Here is a 20,942-nt window from a genome sequence, read left to right as displayed (position 1 = left end):
ATTTTTTATTATTAATTTGACAGGGACGTGAAATTAAAATAATCCATCTCTTTGAAAAGTCTTAGGTGTAGAGGTGGGAGGATGTGTAAGGCTTCACATTTATACCTGCCCTTGTTCCACTGAAGTGGCTACATTTGGTGAAACTTATTTTTCCAGGTTACTGGGCTCAATTTTTCAAATCTCAGAAACCTTACATGCAGAATTATGCCCATACGTATTTACCTGACACACTGATTTCTTTGTTTCATTTATCTTTTTTTCAGACTTATTACTCTTGTCTATGGAGCTACTGTGGATTCAGTAGTACTGAATTTAGTAGACTGAAAAATTAAAAAAGAAAAAGGCAGATTTTAGTGGAATCTGTCACTCAGTGATGTTAAGTTTAATGTGTTTACAGAAACAGCGAGATCATACTATGGGGACTAAAAAGTAGAAAACAAAGGAAGTCTGTGGGACAGATTTCTATTGAATATCCTGATAATATTTAATCCTGAAGAAGGCAGTGTTTTGGAAAACAGATGATACCTCAACCAGACTACTGTGTTATCCAAATATACATCAAAAAACATACATATCGGAGTATTTTTGGATGAACAAAGGATGATTAAAACATGCTGCTTTTTTTTTCCCCTCCCCTAAAAAATTCCTCAATTGTACTGTCTTCAAATACGTAATATTGTATTACTGAGCACTGCAGAGATGTTTTAAAAATACGTCTAAGATACTTGAAATTGTCATATCTTTGTTTTTACTGATTGAATACGTTGGGCTTAGAAGTTGCATCTGGCAAAATTTCCTTTTTCTGCTTTTTATCTGCAAAACTTGTAACACTTTTAATGCTGTCTTTTCAGAGAGATTATGGGGGAGGTTGATATATGCTTATATTGATTTTTTTTTTTTAATTTAAATGGGGAGGTGAGTTATTTTTGAGACACATTTATCTTATTAATAAATAGCCTAAGGTTTTCAAGGGGAGGCACTATACCACCTTGGCTTTGGTAGGACCTTGGAAAGCCAGGGTGAAGTTATAAAGGATTTGTTGGGACTTGTGTCTCCCAGAGGCAATGAAGTAGGGGAGTCTGGGTCTCTGAGACACATCTGCTGACTTTTCATCCCAGATCTGCCCTCTGGAAGCTGGTCTGGTTGTTATCTTTCATCTTTGCTCCCTTCTATGCACACGTTTTAGTAACTTTACCACAAATATTAACCTTTTCATCAGTAAATGTGTTCATTGCATGACTTTATTTTATTTTTATTTTACTGTTTACAGGTTTATAACAGTGTTTCCTGGTTTATCTTTGGATGTTAGAAAGTGAGGATTTGCCAGCACACTGAACTGTTAGCGTTGGGAAGAACTGGTAGAAAAGGGTGAAAAAGAAAGGTTTGTCCCTTTTATAAAAAGCTATCTGGGTATTCCCTTATTTGCTAGTATTTACTAGTATAATTGCCCACTTGGGTGTTTATTTTAATACATTGAAGGCCTTTTTTTTTAACCTTATTACAGCTTAATGTAGATGCTCATAAGTAAACTTGGCAACTCTGGATGCCTGGAGTGGGTAGTGGGTTAGGCCTGAGACTTCAATGGGATGAAAGACACCAGGGTGGGCTTTGCCTCCAGGCTACAATTAAGATCAAGGCTTTTTAGTAAGATTCGTACTATAAAGGTTGTTGACTGTCTGCTTCCTTCTGTTTCTCCTCATTTTTCAGCTGGTGACTGTAGTAAATAAGCCTGACAGGGGTTGTTCCTTATCATGTATTCCACATCTTTTGTGGCAAATCTTCTGTATCTTGCTGTCCCATGGGGTTTGACAAGCTCAAGACTGATTTTTTTTTTTATTATCATTATTTTGTTCTTTTTTTTTGTTTGTTTTGGTTTTGGGTTTTTTTTGGAGGGAACAATTGCACAGAAAAGTATGTGTATGTTTCCAATCCTTTTGTGGCTGCCATGAAACAGTGGGAAGGAAGCAGTGCAAATATGAGCCATGTGAGCCTTGATTCTTTAGTTCAGTCTATGATCTCTTGATCAAATATTGCCATGTAGGACCAAATTTTTAAAATGGCCCGTTTTCCTGCACAAAGTTATAAACCCACTCAGTCACTGCTTCACATCCAGTACCAATTTTTGGTTCATTTATCTTCAAGACAGAGCTGCATTATTGACAAAATTGTAATCCTTGTGCTTTTAATATAGAGTGAATTTAAAAGAACCACTAGATATAATTTAGGATGCATGTAATATAAAGATGCCTTAGCCCCCTAAATTTCATTAGAAAAAAGAGCTCTTTCTAATTTTTTCTTCTCTTCTTTGGTATTCAGATTTATCTTTAAGTTACAGATGAAGGCTATTTTTGAGGCTTTCTTCAGTGTCAGACAAGTATTGTGGCCAAGGGGATGGGAAGCTTTTTGTGAGATGGGACAAGAAAGATGCTGTATTGTTTTCTTCATGTTTGTTGGCCCAATCGTGTTCTTTCAAAAAGAAAAGAAAGAAGAGGAAGTCTCTATTGAATCAATAGTAGTTCTAAGATTAATGCAGTCAGAGTTGAAGTTTTTGTCAGGTCTTTTAATACTCTTTCTCTTGAAGTATTTGAGTTAATGGAATTTTAAATTAACAAGCGAGAATATAAATTTCTGTGAAATATAAAACTGGAAATATGCATAAATATAGGTATTATCTTATTTCCTCCTGTTAGAAAACATGGTGATAGCTAGTTTTAATCTTTAAAAGCAATCTTGAGTTTTTCTTGATTGGTTTAACTCTGCAATTATTGACTTATAATTATGTGTAGGATCTCCTGAACAGCACCTGTTCTCTGATTATAAATTAACTATTAACTTCCTTCTGATTATTGGATTCTGATTAGTAGTTGTTCTGGTCAGAAGGGATCAAACTTTAGGCTTTAATAGCAGTGTATGGTCTTCTATTCTGAACTCCCATTTTTCTTAATAAGAAAGCACTTAAGTTAATTGCTCCCTTTCAAAGACATAGTAGCTCTTTCTGGTCTGTAAGTAGCCTTTCATGCATAGCTGCTGAGGTTTGAAACACCTGCAACCCAAGCAATTTGAAAAAAAAGCCATTAGTCTGCATGGAGGAAAAAAAAATAAAGTGCTGAAGTTCAAAATATTATCAATGATGCTGTGTTGGAGCAGCCTGAAAGATCTGGCTTTTGGTGTGGGCTTAGTGCTATCCAAAGCAACATATAAAATCCTTTGTAAACCAGTTTTAAAAGTGTCTTGTTTATTCAGAAGCCCCTGTGTGCAGTGTTTGTTCTGAGAGCAGAGGCACCAGCCAACAAGTGATTTCTCCTCAGAAAGAAACATTGCCTAATGTAGATTATGGAAGCCAAAGACCAAAGGGACAAAGTGCTAAAGATAAACAGCTCAATCTCCAACTATTCAAAGGCCTCAGTAAAGCCTCTGATTTACAGACTTGGGGTGGGACTTGACTATTCCCACCTGCAAGTCTTGGGTCCTTGGCTCTGGCATGGTGAGGTGCTGGTGTTCTGTGTGACCCTCTGTGCCCTTCAGGAGTAAAACACTGGCTTTCTTATGGCCCTAGCACGTCAGTGTTGTGCAGGTTTTCTTTGTCATAATCAAGAGAAGGAAGAAAGTACTGGCTGCTCCCATTTTACTGAGACAGTGAAGGGAAAGAGCCCACAGACATGGCATTGGTGAATATTGAGTGGCACTTGAAAGTACTCCTCTGGCCTAATGGATTCAGAGGTGCTCTTTAGACTGCAATAATGAGTCTGATTTCAATAATTTAGTTTATTGAGTAGCAATAAAAACATAATCTATTTTTATGCAATGATTTTATGTTTTTTTGACAATCTTTACCAGCAGCTGGACTGGTAAATAGTAAGACTCACAAAATTCAGGTGGCTCTTTTAACCATTTTGAGCATTAATACATTATATACAGCCAAGAACCCTTAAGCTTTTGCTGATGGGTTGGAACACTTGAATGCTTGGGGATGTGAAGCCAAGCTGAGCTCTGCTTAGTGAGGCAGTTTCTAAACATGAAGTAATAAGAAATACTCCTTTCCAAAGGTCAGTGAGCACACTGGAGGAGATAAAAGCTGGGAGAAAGTATCTTCATTTTATGCTGTCTGGTAAAATTGTTCAGAGACACACAGTAAAACATAGAAAAGCAGGAAAACTGTATTTTGCATTTATTTTGAAACATTCTTCTGCTTTGTGTGTGTCTCCTCAGTGTGTTTTCATTGAGGTTGTGCTTTACCACAGGTGTACAAGTTGTGTGGGGGGCTTTCTCAGCTCTATTAACATTACACTGGTAGGTGACCTCTTACAGATGTTGTCTAAACAGGATCTTAATTTTTACCTATTCCATATCACTCCAGTAAAATACTGTTGTGTGAAGGTGAAGTCATGGGATATTATTATATCAAATTAATTTAGTCTCAGGCCTTAAAAACCTTGTTAGTGCATCTTTAAATAAATAGATTTCTTTGCTGTATGACTCCTGACCTGTTTTCTGACTCAGGACTGACACTTCACTGCCTTTATATAAACAGAAAATTTAACTCTGTTGCTTTGTTTTCTGTTATAAACAGTCTGTGTTAACAACAAAGCCTCTGGTGCAGGTGGTTTTCACTGAATGATACTCTGCTTTGTCATAAGAATCAAATAAAACAAGCAAAACCTCCCCATTGGACTGTATATATGCATCATTACCTTGAGTGCTGTCTGTCGGGGTTGTGTGCTACAACCTTTAAGTAAAAAAGAGTAATTGGAGTCTTTTTAAAAACACTGTCTTTCAGAGAAGGACTTCTATGAAAATATTTCATTGTATTTTTCCAGAATAAGCAAAAGCCAAAAGGGAATCTGACAGGCAAAGGAAAATACATGTCTGTGTGCTTGAGCATGCTTTATCAATTACTTGTTTTTCCTTCCCTGTGCTCTTTATTGACCCATGTCCAGCCACTTAATGCCCTACAAATCTTTATAATGTCTGTATTTCTAGAATCACTAATTACAGAGGCGTTGTTCCAGTTGTCCATGCCCCAAATATTTAATTTTTTTCTTGCTTAGAGGTGCACAGACATGCTGTAGGTTTTCGGAAGTGGCCATTTGCTTGATGATGAAAATAGAAAACTTGTTTGTTTTCTTTTTTGACACAAACTAATTTTTCTATATTGTTTTTGAGTAACATTTTAGTTTCTGGTGCATTTGCAGGGAATGAAAAGCTGGAGTATGACATCTGTAGTAGTAAACACACTGGTGGTTTATGGATGGAAATAGTAAAGCTTTATGCTTGAAAACAAAGTGTTACATATTTTGCTTCTTTTGAATACTGTGCACTTGTCTGGGATGAGTTTCAAATATTAAAGTGTGCTGAGCTGGACAAATCAGGCACAAGACAGTCAACTACAGTTAAAACTGTTCCTCCCAACATGAAAATGCCAAGTTTTGGTGAGGCCTGATGTAGTTAAATCTGTATCTAGATTTGGCTCTCAATGTCCATGAGCAAAGAATGAACTTCCTTCTACTACCACTTGAAGAACAGAGTCCCCTCAGGGCCTGAACTGATCTTGATCATGATTATTTATTGCTACACTTTAGGTGGAAAACTTGATAGAGCATTTCGTACCCAACTTGTCTGAGCATCATTGTACTCAGTAGATGCAGTTTAAATACCTCAGTTGTGTTTTTGCTGCTTTTACATGCTATTTTTAGGGTGTGGGTGAACATGTAACCTTTTACCAGTCACATCACTCAGTCAGATTAGACTATATATAAATATATATGTAATATATTAAACTATATATATATACCTTCTAAATCCTTAGAAGGTCTTATGTCAAGCACAGGTTGCCAGGTTGCTTTGCTGTAGAGCAAAAATTCACTGTAACATCATATATTTTGTTTTCCACTGCACCCAGTGTTTAAAATATTTTCTCTGGGTTGCTGCCATTTGCTACACTCTGTGCAGCTTTCATGTGATAGTCTTCCAGATGAATATTGATTACTTGGAATTATATTAAATGTGCTGTACGTTGGGTGATGGCAAGTTAAAAACAGAGCCATGGAGAGAGTGCTTGTGTATTGTAATTTCTGACAGCTTCTTAATTTGAATTCTTAATTCAAATATATGTAATTGTTGACACTGTTCTTTTAAACCTTACTTATTATAGTTCAGTTTTCTGCTTGTAAATATCTCTGACAAACTGAAAGAAAATAGAATAAAATTACAAACATACTTAAGTTTGTATATTCCCCCTCCAACTCCCATACTAGTTATGTAGAGCTGTTAAGCACCCCATGGGAAATAACAAGATTATCTTTTTAAACAGGTGCTGGGAAAATGGAGAAGATTCTGAACAGAATTCATCTGGTTTCTGATCCAGAAGCAACCTACTTCCTACAAGTATCATGGGAAAAGGATTTAGGCACTGGCTTCGGTATACTTCTTAGTGATGGTCAGTTCTCATGGGCTGGGACAGGTAATGATGGATAGAGAGAAAAAATATTTTAATTTAAATTATTACTGGTTATATTACTCTTTTTAAACACTTTTTAAACTGTGACCTGCCATGGTCTGGGTTTGTAGCTGGGAGGACAACAGCACAAAGGGGTTCTGACAAGGTAGAAGGTCTGGAGCTATTGCAAGTTTATTGTGGGGATGCACTGGCTTGTATAGGGTTCTGGGGGAAGGTACTGAACAATACTGTTGTATTGTCCCTCAATTTCTGTAAATCTCATGCCACTTCTGGAATCTTTTCCATTTGTTTTCCTCGTCCTCCACAGTGACCATGGCTTGCATCACAGAACTATTTTATGGGCGTTACCTGTCCCTGCTAATGGAGAGGGGAGGTTCATGATATACTGGGACATGACCAGAGAACTTTCAAATCTGGAAAAAGGAGTGTCAAAGCTAATGCTAATTGATTTAGGACATGGATATGCAATGTTTTGTTCTTTCTCAAGAATATATAATTTCTTGGAGTGATACTGGAGTACCACTTATGTATCTTCTCCAGATTCCTGAGCAAATGTTGGTGCAAGTTCCATTTCCAAATTAAGAGTTCATGAAGTGTTTAGTTGAAGATGTTTATGAAATGTTTTCCTAAAATCTTAATAATTGAAGGTAACTATATTTGGTACTGAGGTGAATTTTTGGTAAGGAGAAGGGACAATAAGTTATCAAAAGAATCAAATAAAAAATAGCCTGTTGGATTTTTTTTCCTCCACTCAAACCTGAATAAGAGGATGGATCTCTGCATATGTGAATGCTTTTCTCTTTAACATCTAAAGAAAAAAGGAAAGATTTGTGTGTTCCGTGAGAAATCTGTCAAATACTTGATCAAAAACCCTTCTCTCAGTGGCAAAAGTATTTCAAGGGTGGGAATTATATATTTTACAGCGTATTATGGGCAAAAATATTTTCTAGACTCTATATCTGAATTATGAAAGTATATGTCTGTGTAGTTGCTTCCTTCCTTCTCCTTGTCCAGTGGGTGTTGTTTCTGTGCAGTTTCTCCTACATAAATCAAACCTTCATGCAGGTCTGAGATAGGTCTGAGATCTTTATATATACAGAGATTTAGAGATATATATGTAGATATATGTATGTATATGTGTCTACATATAAATTAAATCTGCTCTTCCATATTCCTTTTAACATTTCACTCCTGTAGGATCAGGAGTTCCTACACAAGAAAAATACATGTATTCCAATCCTGATTCCCTGTAGACTGGCATGAAAGATTTTTCTTTCTTGGTTTAACAATAGTGAAATTAATATTTTGAAAATAACAAGAAGGGTATTAACACTAATAAATACTTAACTAATTGTACATACTAATTTTTCTGTTTAAAAGGTCTTCTCATTTTTCTTACATGACTTTAAATTCTCAGTTTAAATTTACAGAAAGCCAATTCTTATTTTCCTAAGTGAAAGCTATGTCCCTATAACTGGAAACCTATAGAAAGAATGCATAGACACAGTTCTCATTTTGTTAACTTCCTGCATCTGGCAGAATGGCTAGATAATCCATTTCCCAAAACAGAGGGCCAGTGAAAGCAGGATGACCTCACTCTATTAAAAGGAAAGAAAGAGACCCACAACAGTGTAGCTTGAGCTCTGGGTACTCATCCAAAGGAGAGTACTTCTGCTTCTTCTATAAGAATCTGATCCATTTCTAAGGAATTCTTACTGAATTTGTAGTCCCTTGAATAATTTCATTTGTAGACCCTTGAATAGTTTCGTTAGGAGTTGATGTTTTTGTGCAAGAGGCTTTCCTACCTCACAGATCTGTATTTTCATACACCCAGCATTGTTTTTGGTCACTTTTTAAAGTTATTACGTCACGTTTGAAGCTACTTAGGTTTTAAACTGGGAGGAGGGAAAGCAATGGCCAGAATATTCTTGCTGTGGGAAATCCCTTCTCGGTTTCTCAAGCTGTGGATTATTTTGCTTGGCAAGACCTACCAGGAAGTGAGTGAAAGTTGCTGATGGAGTTGTCTTCTATGGATTTTGTCTATTTAATGTGATGATGAAAAGTGTTAGGAGTTCTATTTAAGAAGAGGAGAAAAAAAGTAAATGTTGGAGGGGAGGGGAAGCACAAAAATATGCAACATAATATAATGTATAAGCTTCGTATTGGGTTAAAGGACTGCAGCTCTATGGTTTTATACATTTCGTGTTTCTCTAATGATTGATCAGGTCTGCTGGTTTTATAAGATAAAGGAACATGAAGCACTGTACAGGCACCACAGGAGAAAAAACCCACAGTGCTCTATTGTTTTTATAACTTCCTTATTTTCATTAAAAGTTTTCATAAATTATTCTCAGTGTTGAAATCACTATTCTGGACAAACACTTGTTTTTGCAGTATTTCAAACTTACTTTTTTCTGCCCCTCTTTGCCTCATAAAAATGTTTTGGTTCTTTCTATATGTAGATTGTTAACTCTGCAAGATGAGTGTAGCTGAAATTGTTCCTTGGCTTGTGGGTTTAGCTTTTTTCCTGACAGTAGTTCCACTGTATCATTCTACATATGAAAAATAGAAGTGCTGCTTTCAGTTTTGAAAAAAATCAAGATACAACTGGCAATTGTTGAAGTCTTAAGCCTTTCTGACAACATTTATTTTATGCTTCAAATAAGTTTTAAAAATATTTTATTTGTCATTTATTCTAATGCATGTTCCGCAGCACTGCTATATCTTATATAGGATATTATGTAATAGGATGTGACGTATAATAACATTTCTGCATTTTCTGATATCTGCTGAATGTTTGTGTCGTTGCAGATTTGGTAAAATGCTGTGTATCCTGCCTTGTCCTTTTACTTTATGTTAGGCTTGTATGAGTTTGAAGGGTTTCTTCTTGTACCTTAAAAGAAGAGAGGAGCAGAAAATACTGATTTTTAAGCATTTTCTCTTAAGAATAATATGGAAGACTTTGTGACAGACTTCAGACTGCCAGAGGCCTGCCATTGCACATCTTAAGTGTGACAAAAGCTGACTGACTTGTGTTTGTTGAGCGTATTTCCATTCTTTCTTTCTTTTTTTTTCTTTTCCTGTTTTCTTTTCACTTATAACTCTAAAGCAGTTTGTTTCTATTGCAGAGTAATGGTTCTAAGGAGATATTTTTAAGGGCTGGAAGAAATATTTCTCCCGGAAGAAATATTTCTCCCATCTTTGTGGAGGGTAAGGGGATTGATTTAATCAACTGGAGTCTGGTCAGCCAGAGGATGTTGGAGGAAAAGTCTTGAAACCATTTTGAAAAATACTAAGAACAAGATAGTGAGGAGTCAGTGTGGATTTATAAAGGTGCAATTATGCCTGACCCATCCAGTAACCTCTTCTGAAATTAACAACTTGTTGCATGAGGTGAAGGCAGGGGATGTTATTTATTTTGTCTTTGGCAAGGGTTTCAATGCTGGGTCCTCTAAGATCATCACAAACTGGTGAAAATAAGCTAAAATTCCTGCAGGTGCACAACAAATCCAGAAATCCTGAAATGTGTGAGGCTATAACTATTTATAGCAAATAATTATGCATTTGCCTCTTTGTTGTGTTTTTATGATGGATTGATTTGATTCACACTACTTGACAATACAAGTTTAGCTACTGTGTTGAGAAGACTGGAGAAAAATGAGGCAATATGAAGAGGCTCATGTTTGGTTGAAATGCTGTTCTATTTCTGTCAGTGTGATTTCAATACATGTACAGACTCTATGTCTCGGTATGAAACTATTTTTAAAGGCATTTATATAGAGAAGACATTCAACTATTAATAGGGCTTTTGAGTGGGATACTTGCAGTTCTGTGAAGGATGTATTTTGTTGGGTTTTGGGTTGGTTTTTGGTGGTTTTGTTTGCTTTTTTGTTTTGGTTTGTGTGGGGTTTTTTTCTTTTGTTTTAAGGCTTTCATGAAGTAATGTCTTTTACTCTCTTAAATGCTGGGCAAATGCTAGAAGTCTTGTTGAAGTCTTAAGCCTTTCTGACAACATTTATTTCATGGTTAAAATAAGAGCAAGCAGGAGTAAATGACAATCCAGAGCAGTCTTCCACAGAAGATTGTTGGGAGGAAAAGGAAAGAGTTCTGTTAATCAAGTAAACAATCTAAAATACTGTATTGGTAGGCTGCACATCAAAGCCTGAATTACAATATACAGATCCTCTCTTTAATTTGCTTATATCTGTCTATCTTTGGTGAAAGATTAATGTTTTTCAGAGTGACTTTAGGCAAGTAAAATTGAGGACAAATAGCAATAAACCATTTTCAGACAGGAAAAAAAAGGGACAGAACTTAATACCTATGAAAAACACAGTATTCCTGCTACATTTCCATTAGTGGAAATGGCACACTGGCACACTGATGTATGCCAAGGAAAGAATAGTTTCCTAATATTTCAGAGAATCATAGAATGGCTTGGGTTGGAAAGGACCTTAAAGATGATCTAGTCAGTGTGTGTCTGTATGTCCATATAAGTATATATAAAATATATGTATATTGTGATATGGATAATAATATATATGATATATGCATGTTCACACACATGTGCGTATTTATTCCTCACATGTTTCTTTCTGATAGTGTCTGAAGCAGAAATTTCCAGGGAGGCTGCTGATATGGAAATGAACAAGGAAAAGTATGTGGAAGAGCTGAAGAAAGCATTGGTGACTAGAGAAGAGTCAGCTGGCAAATACAACTATCTGATTTCAAGAGATCAAGAAAATGTGGTGTGTCAGTTCTCCTATGAAAGAAGTCTGAAAGATGGCTCTGTAAGTAATTAAAAGTTTAAATTTTCCTGTCAAACTGTGAGAAGGATCTCCTTATAATCTGTATCTGTAGACACTTTTTGGTTATTTCAGGTTGTGGTTTGTTGTTAAAACTTTTCTGAGGAAGAAGCTAATTTAAGATAATCCTACTAGTTTGTCCTCTTTTCTTTATTATATTTTATTAGATGCCTTTTTCCTTGTGCAATATAGGAAATTTCAGCCCAGTTTGACTGTTGAGATGCCAAAGGTTAAGTGATACAAATCTTCCAGTCTGTGTTATCAGTATTTCTGTGTATTTACCCAAGGCCATATTGACTCTAAACCACTTTTTGATGCTTCTTGTGAGTTGTTTGTGAGTGCTGTTCGCAGAATCTAGGTCAGTATTGCAAGTTTAGGGCCAAATTGTACTTAGAAAATGAAAGCAGTAAGTTTAAGAATCCTAGTTTTCTTGTCTGTGTCACACATAATATATTCTAAATAGAAGACAGATTAAATACATTCTATATTTTAATAAGCCAAAGTATGTTCGTGTATCTGGGCTCAAATAATACACATTTCCATGAATGAAGGCTTATGAGAAATTAAATCGTATGAAAACATCTTTATGTCAATTTAGGAAATAATCTGGCCAAAGAAACTGAAAATGCAAAGAGCCCTGATTGTTATGTATGCTTTTAGGTTTGGGTGTCAAGAGAGTGTTTCTAGAAAAGATGTCAGTTCTTGGGTGAAAGTTTTAACTCATGTACTAAAGTAATGCCTACAAATAAAATTGCCAAAGCAATTATATAAAATTAAGTAATAGAATTAAAGAATAGAAATAGCTTTCACGTGATTAATAGAATATGTTTTCAAATGTTTTGCAAATTATCTATGAAAGTATTTGTGATCTGTCTCTTTCAACATCACATTAGGAAATTAATCTTCCTGGGCTCTGTACATCCAGAGGGCTGACATTCACCTAAATGTACATTTACCTCAGAGGAAGTGTAGACAAACTGCTCTGCAACTTAAACAGGACTTCAATTCAGTGTTTATCTCCTGTCAGTACTTATTTTGTCTTTACATCTTTTATTTAGTCATTATGAATATTTTCTCCTTCTCTTTTCATATATTATAAACAAATTATAATTCGTTGCAGGGCAAGGGTGAGAAAATTCTATCAAACTATCAGGAAAAAATAGGATATTAATATTCTTTAAGATCATTAAGAATTAATTTATTATTAAAATTTTATTATTTATTTAAAATGAATTTTAATTTAATTATAATTATAAATTATTTTTGTCATTTGATATAAAACAACAGGAGAGATAACAGAAAAACATGCATGGTTGGTCGTGTTTGCATGCTGAATGTTCTGCTTGGTATTTAATAATTGAGGTAATGCTTTTTAGTTAAAAATCCCAGAAATTCTGAAATGTATTGTTACACTTTGAGCTATAAAATGCTTATCAATTCGTGTCATCATCATGGCTGGGCTTCGCGAACGAAGATTTGGGAAGGCTCTATCCACATTTGTTACAGGCACGCTGGTGGCTTATGAGGCCAATACGTGACAGACATATCCGATTGCAAAAGGCACAGCAGAAAGACTCCTTAGGTGGTGTATTCTGCAAGACACGGTTCTTTCTGCGTTGCCTTTTCTCCTCGAGAGTGATCCTGTGTGTGTTCTCGAAGGAGACAGCAGCGTTATAGATGGTGTGTCTCCAGGCCTCCCGATTGGAGGCCAGAGTAGACCAGTTATGTTGATCAATATGGCCAAGGCTGAGATGTTGTTTCAGGGAGTCCTTGTATCTCCTCTTCGGGGCTCCTCTCATGCGGCAACCAGTGACAAGTTCAGTTCATGTAGTTATCTATTATTTTGAAATTTTTCATCAGCAATTCTTCGTGTACAGAATAAGTACTAAGTAAACAGATATAATTTGTTATAAAAAATGACAAATTATTTTGTCATTTGGTAGTGCATCAGAAGTGAGTGTTAAAAATTTTTCGGCCTTAAAAAGTAGTATTTGTATAATTACAGATGAGTAATTTAATCTTCGTTGGCTGAAAGTTAGTTGTGCCACCAGTGTCACTTGATTTTCTTGAGCATAACTTTGAGCTTGGTGATTACTGATTTTTGAAATACTCTTATGTGTATTCTTTATATAATTTATAGATATGCATGTAAGTTCAGGGTTTTAGAGGATGCATAAATCTGAATAACTCTATTTTCATTTTTTTTTTTATTTTTGTCATGCAGTTACATCTTCATTTTCCAGTCTTCTGGTAGAGAATATCAATAGTTTTGGATTAATGACTGGTAGTAGTCCGTGGATGATGATAAAAGGTGCTAGCTACTGACTTTTTGTTTTCATGGCTGTACCAAACTGTGATATTTGAAATAATTTTTACCTCCTTTGGAAAAGGTTGCTAAAGCTCTGCTTACCTAAAATTTAATTATGTGCCAAAACTGCATTGGGTGGTCTATGAGAGTGCAAATAAAAACAATGGAATGATGTTAAGCAAAGGAAAACATAAGTATATTACTGGGGAATATTTTTTGATGTGGAAATTTTTTTTACTGACCAAGTGTTTTCCAGAGAAAATGGTGGAAGCCCCATTGTATCCCTTAAAAAGGGACTGGACAGAGGAATGGAAAATGCATTCTAATTATCCTGCATTGGCACTATAGTACATTTGATGACTTAGTAAGGTGCCTGATTCATCTGTTGTTTAGTTGATGAGCAAGTAGGTTCCTTCCCTGAACTGATGTCTCCCACCAAAATTAGATATTTAAAAATAAATGCTTTTACCTCCTGCAGTATTTCGACTGAATGAAACCAAACCTGTCTCTCCAAATAATTTTTATAATGATTGATATTTAATAATTGTGTGTATGGATGGTTTATGTAGTGAATGAGTGCTGATGGGTTTTGTTTTAAAATAGATGGAAAACTCACAAGTCAGAAATCTGATTTAGGTGAGATCCTCTGAAATGTGTTTATTTTGTAGTGTCACGGTTTCATGTAGTGTTAAAAGCAACAGAATAAGAATAATAATCTAATTTAAGGGAAGTCCATAAGGACTTTAGTGCTTTCTTACTTATCTTTTTGAAACGGTGGTCAGGCAAAGATAAAATGATGTCTTGAGTTTTATAAATACTGGTTCTAGCTGTGCCTCAGGCTGATGCAGCTGTGCCTAAAATGTTATGCCTTTAAAAATGGGGGGGTGTTTTGTGGACATTCGGACGTGTTTTGTGGAAATTGGGGTGTGTTTTGTGAACATTGGGACTGTTTCATGATTTATCTTCCTCCTGACAGGTGGCTTTACTGCGGGGCCTTGGGCGCTGTACCCTCAGGAGCTGTTTATGGGGTGGTGAGGGCACAGTGTCGGCTGTAGGAGTGACATTAAAATAACAATGGTCTCGGTATATACAGTGGGAATTGTGTGTCGAGACAGCTGCGGTGAGAAAGGGCCACACACACAGAGGCCTCAGCGAGGGGCCATTGAGGCTGGTCCAGCTCAACTGCTGCCACCTAAACAAACACCACCACAGAGTCAGTGATTTAACGCTTGATCTAAGTAGGTGACCACTTGGAAGTAAACCTTTCCAAGTACTTTAGCGAGTCACTCCGCATATAATAAATAATGTAAATCTGGCAAGCTTTTTTTTTTTTCCTGAAGGCTGCCAATTAAATAGACTAAATAGCCTTTGATAAACAATTATTTGAGTGCTGGCAGTGTCTTTTTTTTTACGGTGATGTGACAGGCTCTGGGGCTTTTTCCCCTTGCCTTTCCCTGAAGTTTGAAAACAGGGAGGATAAGCGCTTAACAAATTCCACCTTAGATGCAGTACTGTTGCTAATTAGGATGATGGAAGAGATGCTGTTATTTGTCTCTCCTGTTTCCTGTGGCTGCTTTTCCCTTGGTCGGTCCTGTGAGTTCATTGTGAGTTTATTACAAGTTTAAAAATAGCTGAAAAAGCTCCTTCTAACCAAAACTTCTTGCAGTGTTCTGAATAAGAGGAGTAGAATGGGTAGGACACTTTTACACTGTCCAAACTGTCTTGGTTCAAGATTTGGAGAGTTTCTTTGCTCCAGACCTCTGAGGATATGTTGTTTGGTTAACAAAGTTCACTGAGAGTTCAGGTTGTTTCCCAGGCAATTGGACCAACTGCTCAGCTGAGAAGACAGAAAGATGAAATGATTAATCTTTAGGTCAGTGTAAAAGTAATGATTCTTCCATATCACTTATACCTATGTACCTCAGGATTTGAGAATGGACAGTTGGTTAAGTTTCTTCAAAGCCCAGTTTAGAAGTAACTTTTTACAAATGAGCATTATATAATAAAAACAGTAAGTGTTATCTTTTTCATAATCTCAGACTTCTAAGTGTTACATGATTTTTCCCATCTTGCCTCATGTGCACACTTGGATCTTGCAGCTACACTTGAAATGCTTCTGTAGTAAGAAAAAACTTTTCTGAAAAAATTTGTATTCTCCCCCCCATATTAGTATTTATGCAAATTTGACAAAAATCCTGGTGAATTAAGTAATTAATTTCCCTTGCTTAGCTATTTGATGGTCCAGGTATTTGATTGCTGCTTCTAATAGGCAGTGGTTTGGAGAAATAAATTTAAAATAAATGCATTCAAAACTGAGGGATTGTTGAAAAAAGGAAGAATCAAACACTGCAATGAATAAATACTTCAGTTTCTCTCTTCCTATTGAGATTTGTGTATTTCACTGGAACTATCCAGTTGAACAAAAATGATAATTTAGTTGTTTTAAAGCCTAATATAAATGACTTTATAAAGAGTAATTTCTAATTTCACAAGTGCAGTGACAGTCTAAATATATTAAAAGTAACCATAAAGTGTTCATAAAATAACAGATTTTGATAGTACAGGAAAAATTGTCAGTTGTCCTTTCTCCCTCCTGGTGTTATTGTGTTGTTTCCCCTCCTTTCCTTTTGGTTCCTTCAGATTTTCCCTTCTTGGCACACCTGCTGTGCATTCCAAATCAAGACTTACACTTGTACAACTGAGTGCTAATGCTTTCCTTTTATGAGGAAAATCTTTAAATCATGGTGTATTTACAAGCCTTAGTCTCCCAAACAAAGATCACAGAGGACAGTAGATGCTCTGGAAAAGAGATTACTGTGTGTGGACTTTAAAAGTTCACTACAAGACTCTACTCCTGTATTTTCTGTAAGGGTGAACATCAGTCAGAACCTGAAGAGCAACAAGAATCCCACCAGTGTTTCTTTTCAGGAACTCCTTTACAGCTGCAGAGGAAGCATGGAGGTCTACCTGAAAAGGTACAGGAAAACTCTCAAACTTAGGATAGTAGTGTTTTGTTAACTTTTACATTCACTAAAATAGAACCTTTTGCAGTCTAAAATATTGAATGCATATGTTTAAACCTTTGTAAATGGATTCAGTGAACTATCACGAGGACAAAGCCTAAGGGTCTTCAATATGAGATTAAAAATTTGAAGCTGTATTGCACATATATTTGAAATTTTTTAGTGATTCAGATATTCATTTAGAGTTGTTCTAAAATTTATTAATATCACTGGAAAAATCTTTTGGCAGGAAGATTCTCTTCATCTAAATCATGAATATGATTCTCCTGCAGAAATATGTTTCCCAGAGAGATAGAAACAGTGTACAAGAGTAAGTTTCTGGATAGTATCATTCCATGGAAAAGCTCTTACATAGAAGATGTTTGTTTTTTTTTTTTAATCTTTTTATTTCTCTCAGACACTGCTGTAAGTAATGTCTGATATTTCATTAAAAATTTAGCGGTAATTCTTTTGTTGGATACAAAATGTAACTGGTACTAGTTTGGGTTTTTTGGGGTTTTGGAACCCAAATCCTTGTTTTTCTGGGTGCATTTTTCTCTGACAAATCTAAGGTTTTTTTGTGGGGTTTTTTTTGTGTTTGGTTTTTTTTAAGGCTTTGAGGTTCAGCTATTTGTTCTGTTCACACTAGCACATTTTCTTCTCAGTGTGTGAGTAATACCTGTATGTTATTAATATAACTCAAATATGTAAGCATATGCCAATTCTTCTAAAGCAACTATTTCCTCTGTGGCTAAAGTGCCAGGATTTTAAGTTACATGATATTTATCACAGGGTAGGACTGAGAGCATTCACAGTCACTAAGAATCTTGATTTGTGGCAAATAATTGTCACAGATACTACTCTTACTTTCTTGACATTGTATTTTTTTCCATCAGAGCTGTGGATCTCTGGAGTCTGATAAAAACTGGGTACTATTCCACCCAGAAATGTAAATGCAAGGGCAAAGGTGGCGGATACTTGACTCTTTTTGGGTTTAACTTCTGTTGGACAAGCTAATGTCAAAAACTGACACTATAACATCTTTTTTTTTTAATACTTTTATTACTAGCTTGTTTTAAGACTTGTGGCTAGCAGTTGTTGTATTCCTAGGTTTTGCTCATCCTAGCCAAGCTATGTGGTTTATCTCAAGTTTGTCAGACAGTACTTACAGAACATGAATGCAGTGGTTTCTTTCTGGTCTGATGCCAGAGCTGCATGTGTTCATCAAATATCGTTTAGTCACTGCAGCATGTTTATGCCATCTGCAAATCCATGTGCTCCCCTTCCTGAACAATGGTCTTTAATCAAGGCCACTATTATGGAAAGGCTGGGAAAAGCAGTATATATAATCAGTAGGATGACAAAATTAGAATTACACATATATTTTTCCTAACTGTATCATGTCGTGCTCATGGTAACAAGCTTCCAGAGAGTACCACATCTCTGGAACTAGTACCTTTATCCATAATCTCTCTTACTTCTGTGTGTATTATTCAGAGTCTGAGTTGTTTAAAGAGCTTCATGGTAATAATAACAAATCAAGAGTCGTCATGGAGAATTGTAAGCCTATAGGAATTGCCTGCTATCTTTTATTTGTTAGGAAACTCCATTTTTCCAGGTCTGTCTAAACAGAAACATCCACAAATCCATTTCACATCTGTTGTACTCCTTTATTCATATTACAAAAGCATATATTGGTTTTTTTGAACAATTTCTTCATTGTGTATAAAGCTCCACTAACTTTTTGCTGGTACTTTTTTACCTGGTACTAAAAGAACATGTGGAGAATGCAGGTATGTTTGAGATGGTGTTAACTCCCTTGGTAAATGCCAGGAGCTGAAGTGTGACACGTAGCATTCTGAAAATGTGTGCATTCAGAGATGATATTCATGACATATGTATGATATGCATGATACATGTGTATATATATACATATATAGTAAGTATTGTGATATATGTTCATGAATATACAGTCAGTCACAATCTTATTTTCTGCATTTATCATAGATAATAGAATGGTTAGGGTTGGAAGGGATCTCAAAGACCATTAGTGTGTTTCTGTTAATTTTCTGGTAAATTTTAATGCCAATTAAAGGCATTTTGCTTCAACAACACATATTGACAAGTTGATCTTTTGTTGTGGGTTTGCTTGTGGGATTTTTCCTATGCAGGTCAGTAGCAGTGTGGGAGGAAATATCTCTTTTCAGTTCTTCTGGTAGTTCCGTAGTGCTTGATAAAGCTGTGCTGGTTAATCCCAGTGTTCTTAGAGCCGGTTGAGACAACCATCCTGGACCTTTCTGCCTCTTAAAACTTTATCTGCCTTTTAGACTTTTTTTAGAAGCTGATTTTTAACTGATTTTTTTTTATTGCAATTTTAAGGCTTTAGACTGGTCAAAATCCAGCTGTCTAATGGTGGATCAATCCAGATGTACTCAGGGTTTATAATACTGCTCCTGCACGACCTATTAACTTTCATATGTTAAAGTGTCATTATAGTGTAATTTTTTAATTGGAGATTCTCTGTGTCATTGCACAGCTAATTCAGAGGTAAATAGAAGACACTTGTGTTATGTGCTTTCTCTTTCTTATTTTGTTTATTATTTAACATTATTAATTAAAATTAATACTATCTTAATAACTATGTTAATTAATGAATATAATGAAATGTTTATATTTATCACAGATGACATACTTGGTTTTGATTCGTCTCAGAACTTTATGAAACTGTGGGCACATTTAAATGTTTATCAGTTATCAGTCAGTTTGAGAGTTCAGTTAATTTTTAGTTCTCTGTTTACATGAAGAAACACATGTATTTCATGGTGTATGAATGACTTGTCAGGTTGTGTAAGTGACAATTACAAAAATGTGTCGTTTGTATACTTGGGCATGGAAAATGATGTCATTCAACAAATGGCAGCTAGTTTAATTAAAAAAAAAAATTAAAAAAAGTCTCTAGATGTTAGGTCAGATGCTTTAAGAATTAACATCGATTCCACAACTGAGGAGTGTTTTCCTTTCATCTGCAGCTTTAAGCTTAATCTGGATCATGATGTTGGAAAGAAATACATTTGCATACAGTAAAGATGTATTTGTTTAAAATTACTTGTTGAAAAATTCATAGGGGTTTCTCCATAAAACTGTTAATGTTTTAGTAGTTTGGTGAGTGACATAAAACCTCTGTGCCTTATTGTTTGAAGAGGAAATGACCATCAAGAGAAAGTGGTCTGCATCGTAGACGCTCTTTGAGAGAGTAAATGGTACAACTTATTAGTTACATGATGGAAAACTCAGATTTAGCAGGCTACATTGAGCTCTCTGTAGACTTAATTCAGGATGGTAGCAACATGCATTGGTTTTGAGAAGCAAATATGTATTTTGCTCTAAGGCTAAAATAGCAACTAAGGAAGAAATATTCTGAAATTCTGATTTTTTAATTTATTTTTTCTTAAGAATTGAGATATGTAGTGAGAAATGTAGGGGAAATTGTGGGAAAGTGTATTTTTTCCCCTCTTTCTTAGAATTCAGGAAAATGAATTTATGGTCTAAAGGTAACATTTATGTGGTGGCAGTCTGTGATGGATGCTTGAATCCATAATGAATGTTGGGTAATTATTGTTTTCAAAGTACTGTGAAACACAAGAGGGAGATTGTATTTGTTCTTAGAGCTTTTGGGTAGTACTGTAAACCAACTTATTGCTGACAGATAACATAAATTGGCTGTTGCTGACACCCAAGCTACAGACTGTTGGTAGTTTAGAAAGAAACCCTGCCTCTTGCATTAACACAGCAATGATATTATTAGTTGAAATGCTCTGATGTTTCTACAGAAATACAGCTAGAAACTTGCAGAAGTTGTAACTAAGTTTTGAAAAGTTACATTTAAGCTCTTAAACAGCTTTTGTGGCCTTTTTTTGAAGGAACATATGTTTTGAGAAGTGAACATACATTTTTACTTTGTAAAACAAGGCACCAATAAAACCTGAAGTTGTAACTAAGACAAATTTGAACCAGTAGTGGGGTTTTTTTTGCAATAATTAAGAATTTCCCAAGTGAGGTCAGAGTGAACTCTTGATTTGCCCTGAAGTTGGGCCTTTAAGTTGGGAGATCATTCTGTTACACGTCCCAGCCGCTCTCCTCAGTGGAGAAAAGTGAGTAAGTGAGTGAGAAAAGTGGGCTGAGGAGGGTTGTTTAGGAGATAGGATCTGGTTTCTCTCAATGTTTGTTTTCAAGGATTATCTTTTGATTGGTTGCGGATGCACAGCTGCCTCACAGATCCTAAATTTTCCATTCGTTATCAACTTGACACCTATGGAAGATAGGCAAGATCTTGAATTTCCATCATGTCTTTCCCATGGGCATGGAAACTA

At 35.6% G+C, this 20,942-nt stretch overlaps 1 protein-coding gene across 4 annotated transcripts in view; it reads left to right on the top strand.

Annotated features, from left to right (window-relative positions):
- The window catches only part of XRCC4 (X-ray repair cross complementing 4), a 140,013-nt gene that overhangs the window by 5,463 nt on the left and 113,608 nt on the right, over positions 1-20,942 (top strand). For 2 of the 4 annotated variants that reach the window (XM_018072871.1, XM_018072870.2), the window contains exons 2-3: positions 6,311-6,460; positions 11,060-11,247. In XM_018072871.1, the coding sequence (XP_017928360.1) occupies positions 6,322-6,460; positions 11,060-11,247 (327 nt within the window). In that variant the 5' untranslated portion in view covers positions 6,311-6,321. Of the gene's footprint in view, positions 1-1,224; positions 1,382-6,310; positions 6,461-11,059; positions 11,248-20,942 lie in introns of those variants that run through there. The other 2 variants (XM_018072869.1, XM_008923070.3) reach the window with 2 other exon arrangements.

The sequence above is a fragment of the Manacus vitellinus genome, unplaced genomic scaffold (assembly GCF_001715985.3).
Source record: "Manacus vitellinus isolate BGI_N305 unplaced genomic scaffold, ASM171598v3 scaffold_23_pilon, whole genome shotgun sequence".
In the NCBI taxonomy this organism is placed as follows: Eukaryota; Metazoa; Chordata; class Aves; order Passeriformes; family Pipridae; genus Manacus; species Manacus vitellinus.
Note: the sequence above shows the minus strand (reverse complement) of the source record. Positions and strands in the feature narration are given on the sequence as shown.